Here is an 18295-nt window from a genome sequence, read left to right as displayed (position 1 = left end):
CAAAGCGTTTCCTGCTGAGCACTGCTGGGTACAGCAGGGAAAGACATACTGTACACCCCCATGAACACATTCCCCCCTTTTCTTCCTGCGAAGGGCACAGCCAGGGAAAAGCTCGAGTACTTGTGCCTTAAAAGAAGACATGTTCTGTGCCCTGCATATTGCTATGGTTAGTGTCCTGCCTTCCAGCTGGTGTTTTAGGCTGTTGCTTCAATCTGTGGCCTTGGTAGCTGGGAAGCTTGAATGAGGGCAATGATTAAAATAGATACTTTTTCCTGCCTCTGAGAGAAGGAAGCAAGGACAAGCTCTTTCAGAAAGCATAGAAACTACATGCAATCCAGGCCTTGAAAACTGAATGAAGCCAAGACCTTGGGCTGCGATGGGTACCACTGTAGCAGTTGGTAAGCCCTGAATGAACTAGTGCCTGTGTGATGCCAGCTGGCAACAGCGACAGCAGCAGCGTGCACAAAGCGCTGCTTACAGTCTGGCCTTGAGCCTTCTGTTCAGAGGGGCCAGGAGCCCATGAGTCACTTGCAAAGACCCATGTTTGCAGCCAATTCTAGTACCAAGGGCCTGAGGAGGATGAAGGAGGGCAAAAGCACAAAGCTGGGACTCCATGTGCAGCTCTTGTCTGGCTGGCTTGATGGCTCTCCCTGCCCACAAGTGCATCTTAAGATGAGTCAAATTAGAATGCTTTAGACTGGCATTTTGGAGCCACTACAATCTGATCTTTTGCTACTTTAACCATCATGGTTTTTGTTACCCTCCTGGAGGAGCCTTTACCCTCTCCTACTTCTTCTGGGATGCCCCCCTCAACCCATTGAAATAATTCTTAACAAATCTTAAGGCATACAGCAAATATTTCCCAAATGATTACTATTTCACCTGGATCTTCTAAGCCTTACAACTTAATGCCCCTGACATCGCTTCTCGGCCGGCATGAGCTCGCAGGAGAAAAAGCCCATGAGCCTTCCCTTCGCGCTTCGGCCCACGATCGCCAGCACTGGACTGGACGTGGATAAGCGGGTTTTGAATTGTTTGAATGCTGGCTGTGTGCAGGACACTAGCAGCCACCAAGGCCGTGCTCAGCCCTGCCTGGGCTACAAGGGCTTCGCTGGGGCGGAGGGCAAGAGATCACACGGAGCACCGCAGTAGCCGCGGCCGCGCCGCCGGGACTCTCGGCGGCTTCCGGCGGAAGTCACCCCTCCCACGGCGCAAGGCGGTGCCTGGCCTCGTACTTCCGGCAGGAGGATCCGGGCCGGGAGCTGCCCGGTCGGAGGTGAGTGTGCGCGCGGCGGGCGTCCCGGGGGCGGGAGGGGTCTCCACGCGGGCTGTGCGCGCGGAGGCGTGGACACGCCCGTGCTCCTGCCCCGCCCCAAGCCTTAGTTTCCCCCCGCTAACTCGGCATGTACCGAGCACTGGCGAGGGCCCCGCTCAGGTGGGCATCAGACACTGCCCCGCCCGCGGAGAGACCGCGTCCCGCGGTGGGTGGCGCGGCTCGAACACCTGAGCAAACACTGAAATGTCAGATGGCGGGAAGTGCCACGAGGATTGGGGACCTTCGGGGATGAATTCAGCCGAGCAGAGGCCTGCGACACGTTCAGAGAAAGCCAACGGCAAGAGGCCACGATGGCGGTGCTGGGGGCAAGGGTAGGAGGGTGAGGTGCAGAGGTCGGCAGGGGCTAGATCGTGGGAGGCCTGCCTTGTTGACTTAGCCGAGGGTCAGCCCAATGAGGAGGGCGAGACCTCCTTTCTGTGTTTAAGCCATCTCTCTGACTGCTTGGTGGACTCCAGGCTGTAGGGGCAAACAAGGAAAAGGGAGACAGCTGGGAGACCAACTGCAGGAAGTAGGTAACTCTGAAGGTAACTGTGGTGGTGGAGGAGAGGCAAAGAGAAGTGTATGAGTCGAAAAGTAATTGGAAAAGCTGGGGCATAGCTCACGGGTAGAACGTTTGCATGAGGCCGTGGGTTCAAACCTCAGTACCACACCAAAAAAAAAAAAAGTTATTGGAAGTGGAACAGGGCAGGATTTGAGGAATGAAGGCAAGAAGGGGGTCACAAGTAATCTCATCATTGATGTTGGCATTTGAAGTAACCAGGTGTATTATGCTGGGATTTTCTAGGTGTCTTTAGAATGATTGGAGACATGAGGACTCGTTCAGATACCTTCTTAAGTCATTTTAAGTTTTAGCTGTATGGAATGGAGCTATCAAAAGGGAAGTCTGCAATCACAGGAAAGCTTAAAGCTAAATCTTTGGCAAGTCAACTATTACCTAGGGTGAGAATTAAGATAGAAAACATTAACCAAGACCGGGGCCTCAGGTACCAGTTCTTACAAATTGGTTGAAGAGGAGATGCTGCCAAAAAGTTTTCCAGAAAAGCCAGGAGAGTGTTGTGGGTGGCCTCTAAGAGGTCTCTCCCAAAGGAGGAAGTGGTCAGTGGTATAACAGAAGAGACCTGGCTTTAAAAGGGGCAACAAGGAAGAGGGTGTGGTGTCTCAGAGGAGCACTGGGGCAGGTTGAAGTGAATGAGAGGTGAGGGGGTGCAGCTGGCAGTGAGGGTCCTCTGGCAGCCTTTTGCTGTTAGTGCTGAAAGGGGAAGAGAAGGAAGTAAGCTCCGCCCGTAGGCCAGTGTCAAGCTGTGCCCAATACCATGGACTCCTCTCCCCAAGAGGCAGTGCTTTATCCCATGTACAGCTGGAGAAACTGAGTCCAAAGTTCAAGTACTTTAGAGTCATAGTAGCGGGATTTCCCCCCAGCCCTCTTAACTTCCAAGCTGGCCCTTTTAGGTACTGAGCTGCAGTGCCTATGTTACAGATGGGGAGATAGAGGGGAGTCACAGGCTATAGTGACACCACAGCCCTGCCCTGATGTGACTGCTGCTCCCAGAAAGTGAGGCAGAAAACAAAGTTCCTTTCCTGGGCAAGAGAGACTTGAAGATGAGCATTTAGCTGGTTATGCCCACACTCCTTTACCACAGAGGAAGGGTGAGGACCTTACCAGTTTCATGTCTGTTTCTCCAACACTAGCAACCCAGTACTTAATGAATACATATTAATAAGTGGCCCTTCTAGCTGAGGTCTGGCTTTGGGTTTGGGGGTAGGTGACCTTCTGGACACTAATAAGAAAATAAGTGTTATTAACTTTGAGACACTGCTTCCTGCGGCCTGGGGTGCCCATGGGGACTTCCTGGAGGGAGTGGAACCTGGACAAGCTCTTTGAAGGGGAGGCAGGATTTGAACAGTGGAGGGAGGGATTGCAGTATTGGAGCAGGAACTCAGTGAAAGCAGAAGGTACAAGAAGTTGATTCACAGAAGGGGGAACAGATTGCTATGGCATCAAAGCCACTGGAAGGACCCATGGGGACAGCCCCTTTAGTCCTGTGTTGTGACTGCCTGTGTAGGGTAAGCAGTGGTCCTCAACAGGGAATATTTGTCCCCCCCCCCACCAGGGCTGGGAATGGAATCCAGAGCCTCACATATTCACATGCTGGGCAAGCCCTCTACCACTGTGCTATACCCCTAGTCCTACAGGGAGCACTTTTGATCCCCAGTGAACATTTGGCAATGTCTGGACACAATTTTGGTTGTCATAAGTTGGGGTGGGGAGTAAGGACGCTCCTAGCCTGTAGTGGGGATTCTGCTAAACAAACTACAGTGCACAGGACAGGCCTTCTCCCATGAGGGTTTATCCACACCAAACAGTAGCACCAAGGCTGAGAAACCCTGGTGCAGAAGAGAGTGTGTATGTGGGTTTAGAGCCCATGCACCCTATTCCCTAGCCGTATAAGCAAAGGTCTAACTGGGAATGGCAGGAGAAGCAAAGGGAACTCTGCAGTTGTTTGGGGAGAGGATGGGGGTTCAGACAGCAGCAGTGGAGGTCAGGAGAGGTGACCATATTGGGATTGTTTCTAAAAATAGAGCTGACAATACTTGTTGATTGGGGCTGAGGAAAGGAGGAATCCCCAGTGAGAATAAGGTTCTGGCTGTGCAGTAGATGAATGGTGGCTCTAACTTGCACTGGGAACTGGTAAGAGAAGTGGGTCTTCTGGAGGGTGTGGGAACCATGCTGAGTGCTGGGCACTCTGGGTATGTGATGCCTGACACCAGACACCTAGCTAAAGAAGTCAAGACAGCAGATGCTGTGCCTCTGGGGCTCCTGGGGACTAGGGCCGGCTCACTCTGGGAGATGGCAGCTGGCAGAAAGCATTTCAGAGTGAGGCTGTGTTAGGATAGCACAGTCACCACTGGATCCAACATGCCGTCTTTATCACAACCAATTCTCAATAACCCCTTTTATTCTAAAATGAAACTCATGATTAGTAAAAACTACCTACACAGAATTTTTAAAAAATTAATGGTGCCCTAACTATAATTCGAAAGGAAAGTAATTGACAATAAAATCAAATTTGTCTCTTGTCTGTAAGTTCTTGAGTACAGTGGTGCTAGAGTCAGAGTGAGGCGGCCAGGGTTTCCCCTCACTGTAGAATGCTGTAAACCTGACTGCCACCAGTGAAGTCTTACAGCTCAGACACCATAAGTGCCATTGCTGTACATGATGTTTGTGTCCAGAACGAGAGCTCTTGGTACCATCTTGGCCAAAGGAGTTGGGTCTTCCCCTCAATGTGCATAATAATTTTGTTCTTGACAATTTGAGTACCTAGTAGAACCATGGGAAACTGCTGTGTTTACAGTACAGCTGAACTGAATTGTGGTTCAGATCACCATAGATGGATCTTCTGCCTACATGAATGTCAGAATCACATAGAACAGTTCTTACTTGTGGCGCCTTCCTGGTCCCTGCGCACTTATGCCAGGAGAGTGTCCTCTAGACGCCACCCCAGGGTTCCAAAGCTGCTTTGAAGAGAGCCAAAGCCTTGGGAGTCCTTTGTCCAAAGCCCCAACAGCTCCTAGTTAGCCTTGGTGGAGGGGAAGTGATAGGCTCCAGAGTGCCCAGCCAGACGTGATGCTCCCTTCAGAAAGGACTGAGTTGAGGAGATGGGAGTCCAGCCAGATGGTTCTGGGAAGGCTTCCAAAGGAGGTGGCATTTCAGCAGAGTGGGGAAACGATGGGAGAGAAAGGGACACACAGATGAAACAGCAGGTATGGTAAGGTTGGGCCCAGGCACAGACAGATCCCCTGTGTCCCCTGAACCCAGCATGCCCTGGTACTCCTCAGGTGTGCTGGGTTGATATAATGGCAGGGAGTGGTTTGGTTTGACAGTACCCTGAGGCAGGTACCTCCTCTATGGGAGTGGCTGTTAGAGGTTAGAGCAAAAGGGGCTTGGGGGTTCCTGGCTCATCTTTAGCCCCTAAAGTCCAGGTCAGCCTCTGAAAATGTCATGCATGCTGTGTATCAGAGTCATCAGACCAAATGGTGTATGTAAGGCCTGTATGGCTATACTGCCCCTGTCCTCATGAAGCTCATAGCCCTGCAGAGAACACAGACATTAGTTATGGGCTGGGAATGTAGCTCAATGGTAGCACACTCACCTAGCAGGCGAGCCTGGGTTTGACCCCCGCCCCACCACTGGAAACAGTAAAGCAAAGACGTACTCAAATCATGGCCCACTGGAATGGCATGAAGGAAAGAAAGGGAGCTGTGACAGGGGCTCAGTGAGGGGTGTTTCTGAGGAAGGACTGAGGCTGGCTGGAGCTCTGTTGCTCTGGGCAGGCAACAGTAAGGCACCTTGTGTGTTGGAGTAACTGAAAGGCAGCAGGTAAGAGCCTGGGACTGAGCTGGATGGACTGGCAGGACCAGATTGGGGCCTGGAAGCCAATGAAGGGTTTCAGCAGTGCTCTAAGAGCTCAGATGTACATGCTGAAAAGGTCACTTTGGTGCAACCTGTGGAGAACAGCTTGTGGTAACAAGAGTGGATCTGTCCTGGGGCCCTGTGAAAGCCTGGGCTGTTGTGGGAGGTGACTCCTGCCCATGCAGCCTCTCTGTGCCTGAGCCTGCTGCCTTCTCTTCTTTCCAGCAGCGGAGCAGGGGACCTGTGAGCCCTGCATCCAGCCAACCATGGAGCGAGTGAGCTCAGGCCTCTAGCCCCTTAGGTGAGGACTCCACCTGGGGCTCTGTCGAACTTTCCATCATGGCAGTGAAGAAAATTCTTCCAGCCAGGGGACCTGCTTGGTGAAAGTTGTGGTTCAGCTCTTCCCACGGACTGTCTTCAAGAAAGTGCCTGTACCCCTGGCCAAGGAGCTGGGGTGCCACAACCTCCACTGATGGGGAGGTGGGCCCTCGACCTGGCCTTTATATGGAAGGCAGTGTTGACCCTAGGGCTCGTCCTGCTCTACTATTGCTTCTCCATTGGCATCACCTTCTACAACAAGTGGCTTACGAAGGTAACTGGAGGCCTCACTCATGCCAGGGCTGGCATGAAGGTGGCAGTAGTTGGTACAGCTGTATTGGCCCACCATGGCACTTGCCTGGTTTTTTTTTTTTTTTTAACTTGCCTGGTTTTGATGGTGGGCAGAGCCAAGCATGTGGCTAGCAGGTGTGTTGTGGTGGAGGTAGCATTGGGCTGGAATTGAGCTCCTGGGCTGCCACTTCTCTGTGTGGCCTCCAAGCTGGGTGGGACCAGCTGTCTCTTGTTTCATGGGGCAGCTGAGAATTGCTCACGCTGCCCACCAGATCAGCGCCCTGCCACTGGAGGGAGGGAGGAGGTGGCTGCCATGTTGTGGGTAATCAGAGCAGCCAAATGGGCCCTGGTGTCTGCTTGTCCTCTGCAGAGCTTCCACTTCCCACTATTCATGACGATGCTGCACCTGGCCGTGATCTTCCTTTTCTCAGCCCTGTCCAGGGCACTGGTTCAGTGCTCCAGCCACAGGGCCCGCGTGGTGCTGAGCTGGACTGACTACCTCAGAAGAGTGGCCCCCACAGGTGTGTCCCAGTGTAGAAGGGCCAATGGAGAATCTGTCTGAGAGCTGGGGCTGAGCCCTTCCCTTAGGACCCTATGTCTCTACACCCCTCTGTCCCCACTCAGTTCTCCCTGTCCCTCTCCCCACTACCACCTGAAAAGTCCTTGTTGAAACAGTGGTCTGGAGCTCCCTGACCTGTAGCTCATGCTGAGCTTGGAATGAGTGAGCAGCCCCAACCCTGCCTTCACACAGAGGACAGGGGCCTCCCCAAGGTCAGCTGGTGCTAGTCAGGAAAAGTTCCAGACCAGCAAGCCTGAAAGGTGGGTGAGACAGGGCTGGGGCACCCAGCACCATTTGAGGTTAGAAAGGGAGCTGCTGCTGAGACCACTATGCTGGTAACGGGAAGTAGGAGAAATGAAAAGGGAGAGGCTTGGAAGGGCCAGATCCTGGAGAGCCAGGTACCCTTTGAGTAGTTTTTCGCCCTGAGGGAGAGGGTTTCAGTAAATACTGATGGGTCTGGTGATACTCCAGACTGGGATATTCAAACGAGTTAACAAATGGGACTAACACAGGTCTCAGCCAATCAGAATAGACTCTAACCCTAACCCTGGAGCAGAACCTCCCCTACTTTCTGACCAGGTATTAACCCTTTAGCTGCTGGTGGAGAGAGCAGGGAAGAAGGCCTAAGGTTGCAAAGAGGGTGCAGGGAGGTTGAGGACAGAGCAGAGGCCTGCAGGTACCTCAGGGACATGTTACCTACTAGCCCTCCTGTACCGGCCACCCTGGCTGGGTGTCCCTATGCCCACACTGGCCGTGGGCGCCCCTTGTCTCCACAGCACTGGCTACAGCACTTGACGTGGGTTTGTCCAATTGGAGCTTCCTGTACATAACCGTCTCACTGTGAGTACCAGCCGCACCCTGCCACCTCCCTTCAGGTTCAAGCTCTCTGTCTATCTAGCGGGCGGTCTGCACACTGGGCGATGGGCCAGCCTCTCCACCATTCTTTGGGACCAGCTCCTCCCTAGCACCCAGCAGCTCTCCGGAAGTCTCCAGCTCTTCTGTAAGCCCAGTGCAGAGGGAGGCTCTGCCTGCCTGCCCGGACAGCAGGGGAAGCCAGGGGACATGGAACAAATAGTCCCAGTCATGTTGGTGGAGGACAGCAGAGGGCCGGTTGCAGAACCCAAGTGGGCTGCACAAGAGTTGACTCTCCTTTGCTTTCTGGCTTCAGAGTGCATTCCCGTGCCCGTACTCTGTCCTTACTTCTCTGCCCTTCCTTTCTGGTGTCAGCCAAGGGCTAAGTGAAGAGTAGCACTCAGCAAGCTCGGTGTCAAACTCAGCGCTTCCCAATGACATCAGAGGCCTCTTAGAGATTCTGCTCATGAAAGGTCACTTGTCAGCACATACACCTCGGGCTGGCCTCTTGTGGTCTCTGTACCCAGCTTGCCCTGCTGCTCTAGGTAGCACTCATTGCCCTCTCCACTCCCCTCCCTACCCCGCCTTTCAGCCCACTGACCTGTGCCCCAGGTTCTTTCCTGGGTGGTGGGTCTGAGCTCTGGGCTCTAACAGTGCACTGGGGGTAATCTGCTTCCAGGTACACAATGACCAAATCCTCAGCTGTGCTGTTCATCTTGATCTTCTCTCTGATCTTCAAGCTGGAGGAGCTGGTAAGGCCCTGCAGCTATCTGTAGTGACTTGTCACTATGTAACAGGAGACAGACCTGGCTCAGTAAGGCCCTTTTTTGAGAAGGAATCTATACACGGGATCATGGCAGAATGCTTAAAAAGAAGGCAGCAGGACGCTGACAAAAGAAGAAAATGTGAGGGTCCGTGTAGGACTGGGTCTCAAGGATACAGGGTCCCTGTTGTGTTTGGCAGTGGCCCTCGTTTGCTAGGCTGGCAGGGGTGGGGTGGGAGAGAAGCACTTGAGGCCTGGGGCAGGCATCAGAAAGCCCCACAGTATTTCAGAACAGGGATGTTGGGGGTGTGCCTGCCAAATGTCATGTCTGCACACATCAACAAGCAAGGACTGTCCAGGACCTCAAGAAGGGATAAAGGGGAGAAGAGTTTCTTGCCCCAGGAGCAGCCAAGATGGCTGCTGACCCCCATACTTCAGGTATGATGAACTCTTGTGCCTCGAGCCTTAGTGAGCTGTACCTGGTCTCCTCCCCAGCGTGCAGCACTGGTCCTGGTGGTCCTCCTCATTGCCGGGGGCCTCTTCATGTTCACATACAAGTCCACGCAGTTCAATGTGGAGGGCTTCGCCTTGGTGCTGGGGGCCTCGTTCATTGGTGGCATTCGCTGGACCCTCACCCAGATGCTCCTGCAGAAGGCTGAGCTGGGTGAGCACATGGGAGGGCTGGGCTCAGGCAGTGTGGAGGCTGTGCAGGAGCAGGCCAGGCCTGACGGTGCCTCTGTGTCCCATGCTGCAGGCCTCCAGAACCCCATTGACACCATGTTCCACCTGCAGCCACTCATGTTTCTGGGGCTCTTCCCTCTCTTTGCTGTATTTGAAGGTACGTTGGATTGTCCACCTCAGGGCCCTTCAGCACAACAAATCCCAAATCCCTGCTCTGAGCCCAGCACAGTACTAACCATAGCGGTCACCAACATCAAAGACACAGCCCCTCTCCCAGCAGCCCTAGTTTGAGCTGGACAGACATGTAGACAAAACGAGTAGAATCTCATGTGATAAGTGGCATGTTATGCATAAAACAAGGGACAAAAATGACAAACACGCACAGAACCCCAGAAGTGCCCCAGGATTGTTTTAATCATTTCAAACACATGGGTTTATCTAATCCTCCCCCAAACCAGATATGGAACGCAGTTTATTGTCACCATGTTACAGGAGAAAGAAACTGAGGCAGATAACTGAGAAAGACAACTCGCCCTAGGTCCCATAACTCGTGAATAAGCCAGACTGGCAGCCTGGCTCCAAGTAGTTAAGCCATGCTCACCTCAGAGAGGGGGCAGGGTGGGGAAGTGAGCAGGTCACAAAAGCCTCCCATCCCAGATCACGTGTTTCTGAGGATAAGTGGGATGGAGTTGGGCCGCCAGGTCCAGGACATCCTAGGGAGTGGGACTTGTCGTCGTTCCTTCCTGACACCTTCCAGAAAAGAGGTGAGGTGGGGAGATTTGTACAGGCTGGGCCGAACATCACCACTTTCCTTCCTTTGGTGTTTTGGGATTAGTCTTTGTCCCTGCCTATTTATTCTTCCTACCAGAATCCCAACTGTCTTCAGGGTCATTACAGAAAATTCCATCCCACATCCATTTAAGTTCCAAGCAGTGAAGCGTCTCCAACCTCCCTGAGAAAATCATTCTGTGGCCCCATTGTCCAAGAAGCTTCTGTTCAGAGCCTCATGTTATTTTAAAAATTTTTCCATTCCTTCATTATGCCCCCTTGTACCAAACACCAGGCTCACCCCCTCCCCAGGCATCTGCTCCATCTCCGTCTCCACAAACCTCCGAAAGCCCCTGGTTGTCACCACTTAGCAGAGCTGCATGGATTTAGCTCCTTCAATCTTTTCTGGTAAATTAATCCCCCAAGCGCCTTCATTACTTATGTTGCTCTTCCCCAAATTCCCTTCCATTTGCCAACGCCTTTGCAGTACTGCTGAGCCCAGCACCAAGCAAGATGTCCTACGTTGTGAGGCTGCTGAGGGAGGGGGGTAGTCACTTTCATAAGTGCTTCCCTCCAAAAAATCCCAGAGTCTTCTTCAACTCCCTGTTCATTCTCACAGCTATCTTTGTTGTGCCCAATGCAGGGCCACCTTCATCCCCTGCTCACTCACCCTGGGACCTTGCTAGGGGAGGGCCTACGACTCCTGACAGTACTGGTGTGGTGTGGTACGCTTTCTGGAGCAAGGGGCCATGGCTTTTGTCACAATTTTACGTGTGTGTGTGAGAAATGTTCATGCTTATTAGAGCGCCACCAATCTAGTCCCAGACCTGTTATTTTATCAGCGGAGAACCAAGGTCCAGAATGAGGACCTCTCTGCCCATGTCCCATAGTTTTGCACTAACAAGACCTGGATTTGGGTTGGGCTTTGGCTCAGTGGCACAGTACTTGCCTCACATGTATGAGGCTTTGGGTTCCATCCCCAGCGCCCCAAAGTGTATAAATACACCCTCCTGTGCAGGGCAGCCACCAGCTTCCCCGGGTCTCAGGCCATCTATGTGAGACTATTTTAACCTCTCCTTTCTCTGTCCCAGACAGCCAGCAGGTACTCAGCAAGTCCCCACTGATAGCTCAGCTGGCTAAGGGCGGGCAGCCAAGGTGGTCCTAGAACCTGGCCTCCCACACTTTCTCCCCATTGCTTTCAGGTCTCCATTTGTCCACATCTGAGAAAATCTTCCGTTTCCAGGACACAGGGCTGCTCCTGCGGGTACTCGGGAGCCTCTTCCTTGGTGGGATTCTTGCCTTTGGTTTGGGCTTCTCTGAGTTCCTTCTGGTCTCCAGAACCTCCAGCCTTACTCTCTCCATCGCTGGCATCTTTAAGGTACTTACTGGGAGATGACCCCAGCCTGTCCTAGAGGGGAGCCCCTAGGGCTTCTCTCTGGCAGGTTCTGTCCCAGCTCCTGCACCCTGAGCCCTTTGGAGAAGAAATGGAAGTACCCATTTAGGTGATGGTACTGTTCTTGCCCCTCCTCTTTCCATCATCCCCGTGGCCCCCGGGGGTGGCCTGATTGTCCCCACTGCAGAGGTGGGGAAATGGACCTGAAAAGGCACTCCTGCCCATGCATGCACAGCTAGGGATCCAGAGGCAGGTCTGATGCCACTAGGCCTGGGGTGCGTTTACATTTTACCTTGAGTGCCAGTTCTGTTATGTAGCAGTTGCCTGGAGCCAAGGTTGAGAAACCTCCAGACTGATGAGTAAAGAGTTCAGTGATTAGGACTGGGGTTGTGGTTCAGTGGTGCAGCACTTGCCTAGCCTGTGCAAAGCCCTGAGTTTCATCCCCAGCATGCATAAACCAAACAAGAGCCCATGGTTGATTGGCAGCATCTGCATGGGCGTGGCTAGCGATGGTCACATCATGCGTGGGTGTCATGTGTTACTGTCTTGCCTTTATTGCTACTTTGTACTCTCCCCTTCCCTATGCCCCCTACTCCCTTTTTACTTCTCCCTGCCCAACCATTTCTCCAGGCCCAGGGCCTTGGAGGGGGTTTCTCTTTGGCCAGCAGATGCCCACCCTGCCTAAAACCAGAAATGTAGGTCTCAGGAGTCTCCATGGCATAAGTCATGGTCCTCAGAACGGATTGTCTCACCAGGCCTGCTTGCAGTCACTGTTTCTGACAACCCCCGGACAGTGTTCTCAGAGCCAATGTGATGCTGCCCATTAGTGGGTACGCTGTGCCTGTGGGTGTGAGAGCTGCCAACTATGCCCTAGTCCTGTTCTGGGTTGCCTCTCTTGTTTCTGGCAGAATGTGGATAGCACTGGCAGGGTGGCATCTCAGTCAGTCACAGTGGGGAGGCAAGCCTTTTCCTCCTGACCTCTTTGCCCTGCTGACCGGGCTTTCCTTGTGTCCTTGCTGAAGAGCCAGCTCCTGCTAACCACGCGCTTCCCACTTCTCTGTCTGCAGGAGGTCTGCACCCTGCTGCTGGCAGCTCACCTGCTAGGTGATCAGATCAGCCTTCTGAACTGGCTGGGTTTTGCCCTCTGCCTCTCTGGAATATCCCTGCACGTTGCCCTAAAAGCCCTACGCTCCAGAGGTACAGAGCCCTTTGAGAATCTCAGCTTTCTAGGATCAACCTTCCCAGCCCCCACCCTGCCAGAGGAGCTAGGTGGCTTCTCTAAAGCAGTCATAGCTCGGTGGCTCTCTGCACAGCCTGGCTGCTGTCTACTCAGGAAGTGCACCTGGTGGTACAGCACTAGCACTGGGAGGACACAGGGTCATCTGCAGAGGGTCTGGGGGCCTGGATGCATGCACAGATCAGTGGGGCAAGCCACTAGCACCATTATTGGGTTGGTAACTGTGGTCTCTGTTCCAAGGTGATGGTGGCCCTAAACCCCTGAAGGGCTTGGGCTCCAACCCGGACCTGGAGCTGCTGCTCCAGAGCAGCCAGCAGGAGGACCAGGACAATGAGGAGGAAGAGTACTTTGTGGCCCAGGGGCAGCAGTGACCAGCCCCAGGACCAACTTGCAGCCAGCTCACTGCAGCTCAGGGCCTGTGTGGCTGGTCACAGCAGTTGGGAGCAGTGGCCTAGAAGTCACCTAGCAGGACCCTACAGTGGGGCTAGGACAGGGGCTTATGGCTTCTACCTTCCCTTCAGAGGTTTTTTAAGTGCTGAGCATCAGGCCGGCCTCCCACCTGACCAGGGCTGGGCCCGCGGTCAAGATCCTGAGAGCGAAGGGAGTGCACAGGTTCTTCCGCTTCTGGCCTGGCTCTGAGAGCCAAGGTGGAATTCAGAGGCAGAGTTGCCTCCAGAGGGACTGACTTTGGACTGCAGGGCAGTTGAAATGGACATGGAGAGGCTGGGACCTCATCACCTGGACAGCATCTTTCTCAGCACATCTATTTATAGTTTGGAAATAAATGGTTTTACGGTCCACTGGCCACTCATATTGCCTGGAGGCTTGAGGGCAGGAAGAGCCCTGGGGGCCTGGCTTTCTGCAGCTCTCAGAATTCTGTTTGAACCCCAGTACCCCCACCTTGGTCCCCCTCCCCCCCCCCACAGGCAGAAAATAAATGAGTATTTGCTGAGTACCATATTCTGAAGACTACAGTTTTCAGTCTAGATTTGAATCTTGGCTCTGCCACTTACTTGTTGTATGACCTTAAGCAAATTACTTAACCTCTGTACCAAGGTTGTTTTTTTTATTTATGAAATGAGGATATCTGTCACAGAGTCTGAAAACTTACCAATATTGGTAGCAGATTAGATGTTATACGGTTATTTTTTTAAATACTTTTAACAGCCAAGAGACCAAGACAGGGAAGGTAAACAGCCATCATGGCAAGGATTCCCAGCCAGAGCTGTGTCCCCATGTGTATCCATGTGCCACCTTCTGGGAGGGTCCCTGGATGTGGACCCTTGGCTTTCCCATCTTGGACAAGTTCCACCACTTCTCCAGGCTGTAGATGGGGGCAGGGGACAAAACAGGCCCTGTGTGCTGTGCCCCAATCATGGAGGGCTCCTGTAAGCTGGCTCCCTCAGCCTGGTGGGGACAAAGCTCCCTGCACAAGTGCTTCTGGTGTTCACAGCAGGTGGCGCCATTGACCTACACTGCAGCTCCAGCCCAGCTTGGCTGCCACCGCTGTCCAAACCCAAGCGGAAAGAGGGATCCCTGGAGGAGGGCAGCAGAGTCCACAGTGAGGATCAGGATGGAGCTGGAGTAGATAGATCTCAGGAGAGCGGAGATGCTGGAAGTCTCCTTACGCTAGGAGAACCGTACTTTCAGAACCCACTCTGCAAACTTCTGCAAAGGAACTGATAGTAAATATTTTTGGTTTGGGGACCATATGGTATCTGTCACACCTTCTTAACTCTGCTGTTGTAGCATGAAAGAGGCCATGGACGATATGGAAACAAAAAGGCGTGGTTGTGTCTCAAACCTGATTTACAGAAGTGGAGTCAAGGAGACAGAACTGAATCAGCCTCCGGTCCAGATTCCCTGCTGCCTCTGCCCCTTTGGGTTCTGCAAGCAGGGATGCCAGGATTAAAGAAAGCTTGTGTTCCAGTTGGGTGACATGATATGGGGAGAGCGGGCAGGAAGAGGCTAGGGGATGGGGGAAAGCACAGGACACAGCAGCCTGCTGGCTCAGGTGGATGAGTGCTTCCTGTCTGCTCATCACCACCCCCTCTCCCAGGCGCACAGAGCTGTGCTGCTGTCTGTTGCCGTAATTACAGGGTGCAGAGCAGGGGCCCTCATGGCACACGTGTTGGGTTCAATGACAGCTCTTCACTTAGCAGCAATTACCAGCCAGGCCTACAAGAGGGCTCCCTCTCCTCCCCCATGAGCCCACCCAGTTGTTGACCTCCGAGACCAGACAGCATCTACCCTGGGCTCTGAGCCCTTCAACCACCCATGCTGTCTGCAGCCACTGCATCTGGGGGGGGGGGAGGGCTGCAGCGTCACCATGGCAACTCAGTGCGTGCACAGGTTGAAGGAAGCTGAGGATATGACTAGTCTCTCCAAGGCCGTGGTGTCTGTCCCCGGCTCCTGGGCTTCTGCAGAAGGGGGGTCGGGAGCAGGAGCTGACCTGCAGGTGCAAGTTTTAAGTACTTACATACCCACTGTCTCTCCCAGAAGTCCACAGTAGGAGGAAGGTTAATGCCCCCAATAAACTAGGACGTTTGCAGTTGGTGTTGTGGGGATAAGAACGAGCTGGCCTACATGCCTCTTCATTCTGGTACCTGGCTGCCTCGGGGGCTTGGGGGATCATCTCCATTTGTGTCTGCTTCACGCTGTTCTGAAAACTCCAGCAGCTGGAGAGTGGTTACATGGCCCCAGAAGGATCCCCTGTGATACATGCTGCAGCTTCTGTATCATGGGCTAGCGAAGGACTTAGTGGGTCCCCAATTTGTAGTACAGAGAACCAAGGATGGGAACTCCCAGATCATCCATTTAGGGTGTCAGCATTCAGGGGTTGCTGGCCACATGACAGACACTGCTGGAGTTGGAGACAGTTGTTCTTGGAGCCACCCTTCCAGCTAAGAGAAGAGAGAAGCAGGGAGTGGGCAGGGGGAAGAAGGACTTCAGAAGGGACCCCTTGCCTTATACATGGGTTAGTTCATTCCTAGTGGCCCAGTGCAGTAGGAAGCGGTGTGCCTAATTTCATGGCTAGGGAAACTGAGCTCACAGAGCCAAGCATAACTGGCTGAGAATACAGCCTTGGACCTAACCGAGACACGCTTCTCTCTGCACTGCGATCTACTGTGTGGTCTTGGGCACGTTGCTGATCCCCTCGGTGCCTGTCTCATCTGTAAAGAAAGAATAATCTAGCTCCTATTGAGCAGCTGTGGGGATGAACTAACGTGTGTGAAGCAGCTGGCATGGTGGTGCAATGGCACATAGCCATTAGCTCTCAGTGTCAGGATATCACATAACCTGCCCCGTGACAAAGCAAGGGAAAGGAGCAGCCAACATTAGAGCCCCAGCCTTCTCAGGTCCCCTTGCTACAAGCCTAGCACAGAATGGCCACCTAATAGATGTTTGCTCTGTGAAGGAATTTCCAATAGTAGAAAGCAAAGTGGATTTTACAGGTTCTAACTTTGAAATGATTTGCACCAGCCTCACCACCAGCCAAGCCAGCCAGCCTCTGGCCTCCCAGGCTTCCCAGCCAGCCTGGTCCTGACCGCACTGCCCAGCCCCTTCCCCCAGCTTCAGAGTAACCAATGAGCTTGACTTCTGTTCCCATGGTTATTTACAGTTTCGTTGGCAACTAGTACATTTCCCTGATTCAGGCCCCCTACTCCCAGGCCCGCTGGCTTCTGCTGGCAGAGTCTTCTTTTCCTCCTGTTGTCTCTTGAGAATGCTCCTGCTGGGGACAACAGAGGGATAGGACAGAAGCCCAGAAAAAAAATTGCATTCAATAAATGTTTCCGAAACATCTATGATGTGAAAACATGCTTGCTTAGTGCTCGCTGCTGGATGTGATAGAAGTCATTAAAACCCTGTCCCTGTCCTCAAGGAACTTCTGGACAAAAAGCTTTTGTTTTTGTTCGGTTTTGGCACCACTGGAGTTTGAACTCGGATCCTCACAATTGCTAGACAAGTGTTCTACCACCTGAGCCCCTCCTCAACCCTTTCTTTGTGATATTTTTCTTTTTCCAAGATAAAAGTCTCCTAAACTATGTGCCCTGGGCTGATTTCGAACATCAATCCTCCTGATCTCTGCCTCCTGAGTAGCTAGGATGACAGGCATGAGCCACGGGCACCCAGCTTTGCAAGGCTTTTTAACCCAGTGGGCTCCCCAGAAAGCAGACTGAGAAATTAGAGCCAGGGATGAAAGTGGTCTTGGGAGAAACACCTGTGGATGGGAGTAAACCTATGAATTTGGCAGAGAGTAACTGCCTCAAGGCAGTCATGAGGCCTCGTCCACCTGCCGGGCACTGGAGCTGAGGTGGTCCCTCAGAGTTATCCTGAGATGGGGTGAAGGCTCAGGACTTTCCACCCTGATGTTGGCCTGCCCTCGGAAGGTGGCTTGACTTTGGGTGGAGCAGGTTTTTTTAATCCCCACTTGGGTTGATGGCCGTGTTCCCAGCAACTGGTGGGTAGGTCTTTCATGCCCAAAGGGAGGTCTGAGCACAGCATCTACCCTACTCAGGACCACAGCCTGACTCCAAGGATGGCCAGGGATCCCTGAAGAGGAAAGTAACATGTGGCATATTTGTGCATACGTGCATTTTTCTGGGGTCCTTGACTCCCAAAAGATTGAGAGCTGCTGGTCTAGGGAAAGCTAGACTTGTCTGGAACTTCTATAGAATGAGAGCTGCACACTGTAGATGTTCAATAAATATGAAAGGATGGGTGAGTGGGTAGATAGGTACATGGGTGGTGGATGAACTTCTATAGAATGAGAGCTGCACACTGTAGATGTTCAATAAATATGAAAGGATGGGTGAGTGGGTAGATAGGTACATGGGTGGTGGATAGGCTGTTGGAGGGTCGTGGGTGGGTGGATGGATGTGTGGGTGGATAGGTCGGTGGGTGGGTGGGTGGGTGGGTGGATGGATGGATGGGCAGATCAAAGATGAGTGAGTGGGATGAGTAGATACCATAATAGAAGAAAGTCTGGGAGGCACAGAAGAGGGAGTAACCAGTTCTGTCTGGGTCAAAGGAGAGCAAAGACTTCCAGGAAGAGTCAAACCTTTTGAACTGAGTCTTGAGGACTAAATAGGGGTTTGCTAAGGAGACAAAAGAAGAAAGGCTATCACGCAGAGGAAAGAGAAGGCTCAAAGGCACTGAGGTGTGGAGGAGTGTGAGGATGGCAGTAAGAATAAGTTCACCAAGGCTGGCCAGAGGTGCCCCAGGGGAAGGGGGGGTGCTACTGTCCTGCATTTGAAGAGCCCTCAGAAGTATCCAGATGGGGCTTATTCCACCAACTTCCTTGAATAGCAGTATCTGCTCTTCACATACACTACTTACTACATGCCTGTGTGTTAGGTTAGGGATGGGGAGGAGGACAGTCCTAAAGACAATTCCAGACAAATGAGAAATGCTGGTTCTTTACTCATCCTTTCCCATCTGGATTTTCTTTAGCCCTGCAGTCCACCCTGGAAGTGGCTGTTATTAGCAGCTCCACCTTCCAGAAAACAGGCTCAGAGAGGCCAAGCGACTTGCCCAAGGTCACTCACCTCATTAGCCACCAAGCAGGGAGCCCTCCCACCTGGGGCTCACCCCTCCCAGCACCCCATCTTTTCCGCTCCACTGCTTAGCCCCCCTCTGGTAGAGATGGCATTTGGTCTTATTACCCTCCCACCCTCCTAGGATT

The 18295-nt window shown here is 52.8% G+C and overlaps 1 protein-coding gene across 3 annotated transcripts; it reads left to right on the top strand.

The window, feature by feature from the left end:
* Nucleotides 1-1211: 1211 nt before the first annotated feature.
* Slc35h1 (solute carrier family 35 member H1) lies at nucleotides 1212-13569 on the top strand. Of its 3 annotated transcripts, none has more exons than XM_020168064.2 (10): nucleotides 1212-1276; nucleotides 5973-6339; nucleotides 6727-6877; nucleotides 7692-7755; nucleotides 8447-8519; nucleotides 9026-9194; nucleotides 9285-9368; nucleotides 11182-11357; nucleotides 12440-12569; nucleotides 12850-13569. In XM_020168064.2, exons 2-10 carry the CDS (start codon nucleotides 6220-6222, stop codon nucleotides 12978-12980), a joined length of 1098 nt encoding a protein of 365 aa, XP_020023653.1. In that variant the 5' UTR covers nucleotides 1212-1276; nucleotides 5973-6219; the 3' UTR covers nucleotides 12981-13569. The 3 variants fall into 3 exon arrangements, with proteins under 3 accessions (XP_020023653.1, XP_020023654.1, XP_073930988.1); XM_020168065.2 differs by having other exon boundaries at nucleotides 1218-1276; nucleotides 5976-6339; XM_074074887.1 differs by lacking the exon at nucleotides 1212-1276 and adding an exon at nucleotides 1338-1647.
* Nucleotides 13570-18295: the final 4726 nt, after the last annotated feature.

This window comes from Castor canadensis, chromosome 5, assembly GCF_047511655.1.
Source record: "Castor canadensis chromosome 5, mCasCan1.hap1v2, whole genome shotgun sequence".
NCBI classification, from domain to species: domain Eukaryota; kingdom Metazoa; phylum Chordata; class Mammalia; order Rodentia; family Castoridae; genus Castor; species Castor canadensis.
This window is presented reverse-complemented; position numbering and strand designations above follow the sequence as displayed.

Bases quoted from the DNA above. Each gene is read 5' to 3' on its own strand.
- Slc35h1 (XM_020168064.2), top strand. From the start codon at position 6,220: ATGGGGAGGTGGGCCCTCGACCTGGCCTTTATATGGAAGGCAGTGTTG. The intron at 6,340-6,726 runs GTAACTGGAGGC...TGTCCTCTGCAG, and splicing joins ACAACAAGTGGCTTACGAAG to AGCTTCCACTTCCCACTATT. The intron at 6,878-7,691 runs GTGTGTCCCAGT...TTGTCTCCACAG, and splicing joins CAGAAGAGTGGCCCCCACAG to CACTGGCTACAGCACTTGAC.